Source organism: Opisthorchis viverrini (assembly GCF_000715545.1).
Source record: "Opisthorchis viverrini unplaced genomic scaffold opera_v5_679, whole genome shotgun sequence".
In the NCBI taxonomy this organism is placed as follows: Eukaryota; Metazoa; Platyhelminthes; class Trematoda; order Opisthorchiida; family Opisthorchiidae; genus Opisthorchis; species Opisthorchis viverrini.
The window spans coordinates 695-11,998 of NW_008752345.1; the positions used below are offsets into that span (position 1 = coordinate 695).

At 44.5% G+C, this 11,304-nt stretch overlaps 1 protein-coding gene across 1 annotated transcript; it reads left to right on the top strand.

Moving 5' to 3' along the window:
* Window positions 1-6,517: 6,517 nt before the first annotated feature.
* Window positions 6,518-9,412, top strand: T265_15640 (hypothetical protein; the record flags this gene model as incomplete). The annotated part of the gene is made up of 2 exons (XM_009178833.1): window positions 6,518-6,535; window positions 9,242-9,412. Coding segments are annotated over 2 exons (189 nt in total), but the record flags the coding sequence as incomplete, so codon positions are not given.
* Between the last annotated feature and the right edge of the window lie 1,892 nt (window positions 9,413-11,304).

Below are 11,304 nucleotides of genomic sequence, written 5' to 3' on the forward strand. Positions count from 1 at the left end.
GCTGCACCCAGCTCATTACATGAGCTTGAGATAGCTCAGTGGTTATGGCGCCAGATTACGGACCGGAAAGTCCGTATTTCGAAACCAGCATATCGACTGCTCCTGTCTAGGTTTGGGAAACTTGGGAGTATCCCAGCCCCCGTACCTCCTTCCTAGGGCATAACAGCTAGGCACCGAGAGGATGCTACAGCTGACTGAGTGGTGTGGCACCACTAAATTAGTGTTCAACCGTTTCTGGCACCTGAATGGCTTTCGCTCTCCACAACAAAGTAGGCTGACTGACCATAAGAGTGCTGATTGGTTACAAGCACACAGGTTATGCGACATGACAGTTCGTTTCCAATGGAATTGTGTGTAAAATACAACATGTCAGCTGGATTTTTCACACCATTTGTTCGTATTTTTCGCGTATAGTTCAAACACGTAGTAAGAGAAGTGCTGAAAAGTTGCGAAAGAAATGAAGCCGTTGCGATACCCAGCGAAACGGATTGCATTAATGTACTGTTTTCGAAACGCCGGCTGACCGCTCTGACAGCTTTTGCACAAGGTAACTATCGAGACCAGCTTCACTCTCCCTCATTCTGACAGTGATCCTCTGAGCTCCCAAAAGCTTGTAGCTACCCTTTCGCCACATACATGACTGTACAGGTCACCGCCACTCGCTGGATCACGAGATCTATCGCGTTTGCTTGCACTCACAGATCACGCCACACAACCGCGACTAACTTGACTACACAGCTCAAAGTCAAGCCCTGGATCCCAAGAGCTCGTTTTTTTCTCCCTACACGTACAAACCACGATACACAAGGGTGACGCATCAGATATCGACCGTCTACCGTCTAATGCGGGAGCCATAAGTCACGTGCTGATACCCACACACACAAACGCTCCTACAAATAGGATAACAGCACAGCAACACGACACAACTCAACGGAGCTTCGCACGTCACCCAACTCTGAGCAGAGCCGCTTGGGACTTGCGGCGCTTCAGTCACGGATACTCAGGAATACGTGTAGCTACTACAACAGCGCAGAAAACACGAAACCTTCATCCGGACTTACAAAAGGATTTATCGACCTGAATCTGCAATACGATAAGTCCCCTTGTTCGCATATACACCTATTGTAATAATTTTTACTCAACAAGCTGATATTGCTCACAGTTTTCTTGTTCGTATAACTAGTTTTCGGGTTCGTTTAGAGCATTAACAAATCCATCTTGTTTTTCAAGAACCTACCAGAGAGCACCTTAGGTGTGGCGGACATCAGGCTGATGCCACGATGGTTCTCACGTGATGTTGTTGCGCTCCTTTTGAAAACTGGGGTGACAGTCGAGGAGCACCATTCGACTGGTATTCTGTTTCCCTCTCGAATTTTGTGCAGTATTGTTGTCAGTGGACCTCGCCATCTTCTCTAAAGAGTGCGACGCACAGATCATTTACACCAGGTGCCTTGTCGCGGTTGAGGATTGATATTTCACGCTGTATTTTGGTTGTTAATAGCGGGTTAGTGTCGATGTTCCATTCAGGCTTGCCGGGTTCTTCGAGGGCTTCTGTTGAAGGTGCCCAGCTGACTTGGTTTTTGTGAGTGCCCTGCCCACCATTGAAGACGATGATTGAGGGAGTCAATTTCCGTTCCGTTTTTTTCGCATATTGTATCACTGAAACCTACATTCTTTTGACCGGTTGATCGAATCAGTTGAAACGGAGCGCGGTTGTTGCCTGTAGCTAAAGCGTCCTCCAGTTCCTGGGCCTTCGTTGTCCACCAGCGTTCACTGTTATTCTTCAGGCTCTTGATTATACGATGTTTGGGGGACCGCCGTGCGCCACCACAGTCGTTAGTTGCAGGAGCAGCGATGCGATCTACGCCCGATTTCGCCCGTCTTGGGGCTCATCAGGTCGTGGGCTATCGAAGAAGTTTCAGCAAACCTGTGAGTAGTTTCCTTTATGAAAATATACTGCGATATCTGGAATATCGTGCGAACTGAATGATGAGGCGGCCTGTGTGCAGCACATTCAGCTGGAGAACATCATAAACGAGAGATTCACTTGAGTCTCTCGTGAAGACCAAATTGATTTGCAAAAGAATATCGGATTTTGTTCTGGGACCCTACCCGTAGACTCTAACTCAAAAGTCTGACCCGCGAGGCTTCGGTTGTTAGGCCTTTGTTGGGGGACCCTTCGCGGAACCAATGACCAATAGTATGACTCACTTGATCGCAAGGGACCGGCCTGGCCAGAGGACGCAGGAAGTGACGCATTAATGTTTCACTCCTAATGCGGCTGCACCCAGCATGTTCCTTTTGAGCAGCATCGGACTCTTTCATTTTAAAAGTCTTCCGACGTGTTTAGTAATACGCCGATGGTCACGGCCAACCGCTGGGCTAGGTCCGAGATTTTTCTAACCCGTCCTTCCTCAGAGAAGGCAGCATAGCTGGGTCCATAAAAATTAGCATGATAGTCATATGGGGGAAACGGCTTACCGCCCTTGCACTTTCATCGTAGAAGACGGTGCGATCTTACCTTTATACCATCCCTTAGTGCGACTACTCGGATTACTCTGTACCGAAAATGTACTGGTTTGTTGATAATGGAACTCATCAATTGCAGGAATCGCATGCTTAGGCACATACGAACAAACGAATTTCATATTTGTATCAAACCAGTGACGTAAAAAGATTTCTTTTTCGCTTGATTGGCTCTCTAGCCTTTATGGGTTCCCGTTTCTCTCTTTTTTCGTTGCTTTTCTGTAAAGTTGTATTTCCTGATTTGGCCGCCCATCAACCTTCCCATGTGCTGCACCATTTAACATCCATGCAGTGTGTGGAATGACATGAGCACGTCAACGTGTTTCATAGTTCTAACCGATGTCGACTCTCCCAGAAATGTTCGACATGCTAACATTTCCGTCTAAGTTGCACTATACGCTTCATTTATATTTTCAGCGCAACATGTTTGTTGTGAACCCTACGAATGGTGTGGTCCTATTCTGGTAGTGAGTCAGTTCTGGCTTTACGTCTGACTCGGATCCCGTTGCCGGCCATTCGGGTGACCCTGATTTCAAAAGTTCATTAGCCATCGGTGCGGAGCAGCCACCTTCGCTGCCTCCACGTGTACAGCGCCACGGAAGGTCCACACAGCCACATAAAATCCTCTCTCCGGAAGCTTCCAGCAAAAATTCTGTGGCATCTAGCACTGCCTACGTAGAAACAGCTGGTAGCTCTCCTCATCGAGTCGGAACAGTGTGTGAGTCAAATTGTGGTAGCTGACTGAACATATTTTGGGTGCTCGACTAAGAAAACTAACCTGGTCATTCCAGGGCTTTTTTCGCCAGAATTGGATTTCCAGATACAACAGTGTTGCCACAAGTATATCTAAAAAATTAAGGGGAGTTTCGGCCGTTGTAACTGATGATTAGCAATGGGGTTGAGGGAAAGCACATTGAACAGGTTTCCACCTCAAACTTCAACCCTTTTCATAAGTGACCTTGCAGTAGCAGAGGAGCGTTGTCACTGGCCTCATAATCTGGCGAAGGTTAACACCGGTCGTATGGGTTTTCAAACTGTCAGATATTGTCGTGTACCGTACATTATACAGTCACTTAGCTCATGAAGATTCCGAATCGATATTTAGCGTTGACAGCAAATGGCTTCCCTTAATACAGATAGATGAAAACATTGCCGAGAACCGGAACTGATTGGATACTTGCCTCCCAATGTTTGAATCAGATTCTGATGGGTTTAACATAATGAAACGCATGTTTTGATTGAAAACTAGTCTGCGTCTTTGCCTAAAAGGAGCATTTAATCGGAGAGTGAGTAAACCAATCTCACGAAAAACAATGACAATAAGCATCGTTGTTTTGTACCACTACTATAAGTTGCTGCAAACTTTAAGCAAGAGATTCAGCTGGGTTCCAGGTGAGTCTCTTGTCAAAACAAAATTGGTATGCGAATGGATGTGGTTCGTTAATTCCGTGCAATTTGGTTTCCAGTAGAACATGAGGTTGAGACGGAAACTGGGCCTACCTGATAAGCCCCAGGAATGGCGAAAAAGGTGTGTCAAAGATTTTTCAGCAACCTGATAAGTAGTGAATTACGTCTAGACTGATGTTCTTACTTTTGGTATGTGTGTCACGTAAGTTGCCACTTATTCAATATGTGTGACTCAATAGTAATACTGGGAATTGCGTTTCTGCTCTCTGAATGAAGAGCTGGTTGCCTTCCTGCGTCCCGTAATGTGCGTAGGTGAGAAAATAACTCCTCTTATGGGAACATTTTCGAGAGGCACGAAGATGTCTTCCAAGTAGGGATCTTTTGTTCTACTGAAGTTGCTCAACTAAATTTCAGTTTTTTTTACGGATGACGTTACCAGCTTTGATCACAAATGTATTCACGAACTGAATATCCCAGTTTCCATCTTAAGTGTAATGAACCTCTACTGACCCATGGTGAATCTTAACGTTGGTTACCAGTATAGCTTAGTTGTAGGTGCGTTGCCGAAATCGAATAAGAACTGCAGATGAGTATAACATGATGCGTTTTAATTTAAGTTGTTCTAACTGAGAAGTTGATAAATACCGGGTTATCGTTCATTTTAGCCTAATTTTTGACTGCGCTAGCTTCACATAGTATCACATTTCCATCTTAAGTGTAATGAACCTCTACTGACCCATGGTGAATCTTAACGTTGGTTACCAGTATTAGCTTAGTTGAGGTGCGTTGCCGAAATCGAATAAGAACTGCAGATGAGTATAACATGATGCGTTTTAATTTAAGTTGTTCTAACTGAGAAGTTGATAAATACCGGGTTATCGTTCATTTTAGCCTAATTTTTGACTGCGCTAGCTTCACATAGTATCACATTTTGCCGGTGTCGTAGGCTTATGTACTTGGGAGTTTTCGATTATCCTAAATCCAGATCAACCGGAAAGTGCCCTTATGGTGTTTCCTCTTCGGAAAAGGTTTGGTAGTTTCCTTGGCGTCGAATGGTCGAAATCGAAAGAATTCAATACCGCAGAATTAGCTCTCCCAAAGTGACGTTTCCTGTTTGTTTTGTGCGCCGGTTGGACGACGCTTTGGAATGTTGACGGCATGAGCTGTTCAAAAGGGTCTTTTGACTGGGTATAGTCCGCGTTCTACTGTTCATCTGATTTGGTTATCAGTTGCATCAGTCTGAAGTGAGACAAACCGGTTGACTGCTTTTGGACCGAATCTATACGGTGCAGCTGTCCTGTCAACATCTAGCAAATCTGAATAGCGATGTTTCATTTTCAAACAATCACGGTATTTTATTTAGGTTTGTTTGCCAGACTTAGGCCTCCAGCTCGTCTTTTGCTAGATAGGCTGCTACCCGTTCTTTGAATCTGACCAGTTTGTCGATGTGGCATAAAATAACCTATCTTTATTCTTACCCTTGGTACTGTCTGTATGGCCACCTGCCTTTTTGTCTCTTTGCATTCCGTGTGGCTTCTCCCCAACCATCCAGACCGCATCGTTTTACCCGTGTCTCTGTCAGCTGTCCGATAATTTGTTCGCTCTGCAACGATTATGTCATCACGCCGCTCTGCTCGGCTCGTCAGTGCATGTGTTGCAACTCCATCTTCCACGCCAAATGCTCCCGATTAGTCGCTGTTCGGGGAAATCGAGTGTCGGAATCCAGAAATCAGCGGAATCAACCTCCAGTTCCACCCAGTCCGTGGTTATAAATGATGGCCGCTTTCTACCAGGAGTAGCAATCTCCACGTTGCAGCAGGTAAACACTTTTTCGAATGCACTATTGATCTACACTCACACACGATTCTATGATAAATCCTCTTGCCGGCTTTTGTCTGTTATTGGTGTTTGCTTTGCGTTCAGCGGAACAGATCACACTTGATTGCTGTTCCTCTCGATTTTTTCACCTATAGCCGTTGGTCAACTGGAACGAAAACCAAATCGTCCATTGGCTTTCGGTTGTCGGTCTGAACAGATTTGTGGTGCTTTTTCTTCGGAACTAGATCAACGGCCCAGCTGGCTCCCTACCCCTCGCTCCTCGATCAGATGACTGATCCGTTTGCCAGACAGGCACTGCGTCGGGCAATTTTTGCAAGTTTGATTTTGCTTATCTGTTTTTGTGCTGTGCAGGACATTTTAGTCCTTAAAAACGTTGTAAGGTAGAATGAACTGTCTTTCCTTCCTGACATGCCGGACTGCTTGTTGTGTAAATCCCATTTGTCGTATGCTTTGTTCGAGAGGTTGGAGCAACACTGTCTTTGCTGGTAAAACACGTTGAACTGTAGGCCGCGCTGGACTGGGAATCGTGTAACGGGGTACCAATAATCCATCCAAAAGAATCTACCAAAAATTGTGTATCGTTACAGGTGCTAACGGACGAACAAATGTCGGGGAATTTGATAATATGAGGGTCCATAAAACCATGGATTCAAGTAAAGCACATCTACTAAGAAAATTCAAGCTGATACCCATCAGTTTGAAACAAGCACATTGTCACTCTTGAATAGGGCGGATCACGTGGTCAATGTATATCTGTAAAGAGGTGAGGTGGACATACGGCTTTTGATATGCTACCGTGGCATAATACATACAGTGCCCTGGTTCATTGGCACAACTAGATGTCTACGGACATCCCCCCAGATTCTTGATAGAAGAATGACGTTTTTGTAAGGTTAGCTGTGAAAAATCCATTTGTCTTAGGTACCCAGCCGTACAGCGATGGAGCTACCAGGACGAAATGAGTTTTGGCGTGGTCGGCTGGTGACCATCAGACGCCTAATGACATTCCCATGACAAACGTTCGAGTAAAGTTACCAGTTAAGAGGTTTACGCCTACGAGAGGAACTAGGACAGGCTTCACCAGTTGGACCGCATCATCGCAGGATCGGTAGCCGTCATCTGCAGGATGCGGCTATCAATGAATTGTCTTTAGAAGGGGACACGAAAGGTGCTTGGTTCCACGATCGGACACAAATCTGGATCTAACCAGTTTGACCGTCATCGACATATGCGGTGGATGGACGCCCTGAGTTACTATTCGAAGGACTGTAGTGGTGGTCATCGCCTCCCACCGTGTTACATTTTCGTGGCTACGCTCCGTTTTTCTTCGGGTCATTTTCTTCGAGTGGGGTCTCTCAAGTTAAGCTTCCATTTTGGCTCTTAGAAAATTAACCATGGACCCACTCCAAAATACGATTAACGCTTTGCTCTTGGAGCTCTATGGCCTTTCTCATAGCACACAATCAAGCCTGCCTTCTTTGTTCTTTGTTCTTTCGTTTTTGCCATTTCTAAGGCATGTAGACCTACAAATTAACTTTGAATGGCGTTTTGTGACGCTTAAAGCTGATGAATGTTGCTTCAGAAACACTTGTATATGGCTACAGTGCAACTGTTTGCCTGCTATTGTCGTCTTACCTTAAGGCTCAGTTCAATTTGCTTTTTTTTCTAGAGATTTCGCCGACAAAGTCACCGGTCAGGCGGGTGTCGATGTTGTTTTGAGTTGGCCCGTTGAGGCTGCCCAGTTAGACTGGTTTTACCCGTCAGCCAGTGACACACCTTGTGAGTTCGCGTAGAGCAAGTGACTGTCAACTCCGAAATTGTGCGTCATTTGTTATATACTCATAGGCATGTGGTCACCATCCTCCGTTATCCAGGTTGAATCAACGTCTGCTTGGTCCAATCTGCTGAGCACCCAGGTCAGACACAGTGGAGGTACAAATCCTTCTGTCTAGTGTTTGGCGCTCAAAAAAGCCCATTCAGAACGCTGTATCGGCCACAACATTGCCCGACCGAACAACACATCTCATCGTCGCCATATTTTCGTTTTCATCATTCCGAAAGACGGTGAAGCATTCAGCTACAGGCGGCTAGGTTATCTTTTGGCCTACCGCTCCAACCGTCCAGCTTGTTTTAACTCCGCTGACAATGTCAACGACTTCATTGTACTGGGTGAACGTGCTTGGCCGGAACAAACTTTTCAATCTTGTTTTGATTCACAGGTAGCAATACAACATCTCTACCCCTGCAGTCTGATTCTGGACTGATCATTCTAATTTACGGTAGTCGCAGTTGAAATCTACCACGTATTCGTATTTAAACTAAACTTGGAAAAACTTATTGCATATCAAGTGGTCCTCTGCTGTTACTCAACGCTTATGCATAACATCACATATATTATCCTGGAACGTGGGGTTGCATCGTAAGGCTCTGTGATGAGATTGTGCATCTGAGATAAAATTGCTGCAGAACTCGGAAATTTTCGAACACTTCTTCACCATGGGCATGTAGCGTGTGCAAAGCGAAAAAATATCCTGAATCTGTGCTAAAATTAGAAATTGCACACAACCTTTGAAAATGGTTGGAATGTTGAGCTAAAACTCTCATTCACAGATCGACTGGATGCCAGCGTCTACGCCACCACATCATAGTAGACGGTGTGTGTTCCTCAAGCAACACAGTGTCACGCTGTGTTTTCATCGATTGATTCCCATTGGTGTGGATGTTTTGTGAAGCGCGCATTTTTCAAGTTTTTAAATTGTACAATTCACACTACGAATGTAGATCGCTTTTACCCACTTTATGAGCAAGCTAAATGTATCCAACCACCCATGTTTCACAGGAATATACTCAGACTCAGACTTCACGAAAAAATTTTTCTTCATAAGTAATGAAGGGTCATTCTTGAGGAGTTCTCTCCATCGGAGACCGCTTCCTCTATAACCTTCCCCGTCGTTCTCAGGCAAGGCAATCTTTGTGGTTGATGATTGCTGGACGACCGTGATTGTTGAAATGCGTAAACTGGAACGAGTTTTATCGACTACTTGTTCGACGTAGATCGTGGGTGACTGAAAGACTACTGTTAATTCTTACCATTCCTTTCGTCTATTTTTCAATTCCATTAACGATGCGACGTCATTAGGTGATGTTGTCTTGGGACTGAACACCTATCTTCCATTCGTCAACAGCATTTACCGCTTGGTAGCTCGTCTTACTAGCCATACTGCGAGAATAAACTGATTACTTGAATTTTGAAAGTAGCGAGGTTTTTACCAGGTTTAGGCCAGAGCACCTTACCGATCCCAGTGATTGTGCTGTCAATTTGGCACTAGATATTTGTCTTATAAATCATTCCATCTATAGTTGTATTGTACGTTTGACTTTGGTTTTCAGGTTAGGAAGTTTGTGCTTGGTGTACTTGGTCAGTTCGTTGCTGAAACCAGTTTTCTTCCTCCGGCATTTATTGATTTAGATTCTTTCTGGCGGCCAACCCTCTCCGGGGGACGATTCCACGTTGTCGACCGACCTGGATGATACTGGGAAGAAACTCCTGTTGAAACCAGAAAGTCAAGTTCCACATCACCTACGTGTTACTTCTTTTTTGCAAGAAGTTGCGTGCGCAAGTTGTACTTTACCACTACTAGGTGAGTTCTTATGATTTTCGCTTAGTTATAGGGTTTCTCAAGGTAGATTAGATTCCACTGCACCTTCGGAATGGACTTCCTTGTATACTCCTTTTGGACGATGAGCATATTCGCCGTTCAGTTCTGTTTGTGCATAGTGAATCTTTTCACACAGTATCCTACGTGCATTTCGTGGGTCTTATACATCTTTCGAATCTTTTCACTCTGTTATGTGAATACTGTCGAAATCGGGCTGTTGGGGGGAATTCTCGTGCCCACTTAGCTTCTTCTACCTACTCATCCCATTGTTTGGATGGAAAAATTCACAAACTATTCCGCAGTAACTCATTTTTGTCAGACTGAAATTAATCTTTCTTTGAACTACTTATAGATTGATGACAGTGTGAAGAGGTTTGGTAATTTTCATTTGAGGTTTTGTCCTGTGATGTGTCACAGATTCGTAAATTTTATCATCATTCTATGTGTAGCTCACAGGAAAAAGCTTTCATCTGATAAGTCGCTACTTGAGGAGCCAGCCAATACGTGAACACCTGATGTGGGTTCCGTGGTTGAAGGACTGGTGAATTATACAAATTATACAACTGCTCGGGTAAATAAATGTCTGCCACCTCGATTAGCTGGTCTGAGGGCGTGAGGTTTAGTCTTGATCCCACTCAGCTTTCAGCAGCACAGGCCGCGCACCTGACATTAGACAAGTCGCAACAGCTAGTACAGGAGCTTCCTCTTAGAACTCCACCACTCTCTACCTTCTACCATCTTGTTTGTGACACTTCACAGTGGAATGGATTTGACGAACGTGGTGGAGTTTTCTGAGTTGCGATGCATATTTATCATTGTTATCCTTGGGTTCTTAATACTCAGCCTTGTTTTGGAGAAGAGTCTACTTAGTTCAGATTGGCTTGAAGTTCGGGAAAACCCTTTCACCATACAGGTTATTTTTGGAGAACTTGTGACGCCGAAACAATCGAATTAACAGCATTCTGGGCCGAGCCCTCTATTCTGATCGTCCGAGCGGGGGCCATCACGACGAAAAGGAACTTTTGACCTCCTAGGGATCATTTTGGGGAACTACAGAGTGAATGGAAAAATTCACATGAAATTCTGAAACGTTTTCCATCTCTGAGTGGAAATATTGTACATCTCTTTCTGAATTTCTCAGGTTTTTATCGGAAGTGCGAGGTCTGGTTGTCTGGTGATTAGAATGGCGTCTTGTTTGTTTCCAATTCGTTTTCCGAAGCATCCTAATCAGATTCTTCACTCACTCTAAAGTCTTCCGTAGCATGGAAGATTCCTTATCGCAAATGACTGGAATATTAACAAGGGATCACAGAATCCTACAAAATGATCTTAGAAACAACCGGAAACCCATACTAGGCCGAAGCATTTTCCAAGGCTGTAACCATACAATTACTGAAGAGGTGTGCTGTAATTTCATTGGTGACTTGCTTCTGTCCCAGCTACGCTAGCATCTATAGAGGTCAGTAGTCGATACTCGGGCGTTCCACAAGGGCAACAACAATGGACTCGGTACTGCCCGTTTCGCGATGTCCATTAAATAAAATTAGGAAATAGGGGCTCTAGTCCGCAGTTGTTCATTGCAACTTTTAGGTACGGTCAACGCGTCTCCCCCAGTAACCCCACGGTAAGTTCCCGTCCATTCTCCAGCTACTTTCAACTCGATTTGAAACATTCATTTGCGTGTGTCACATTCAGAGTTTCCGTCCTTCCCCTTGAAACACAGTTTTCCATATTTCTTAGCCTAGTTCAGACTTTTGGCGATTCATACGAAGTAAGATCACAGTTTTCTTTCTTAGCCTAGTTCAGACTTTTGGCGATTCATACGAAGTAAGATAATTCTTCGTTTGAAAGTGGTGTTTAATAATTCATTCAA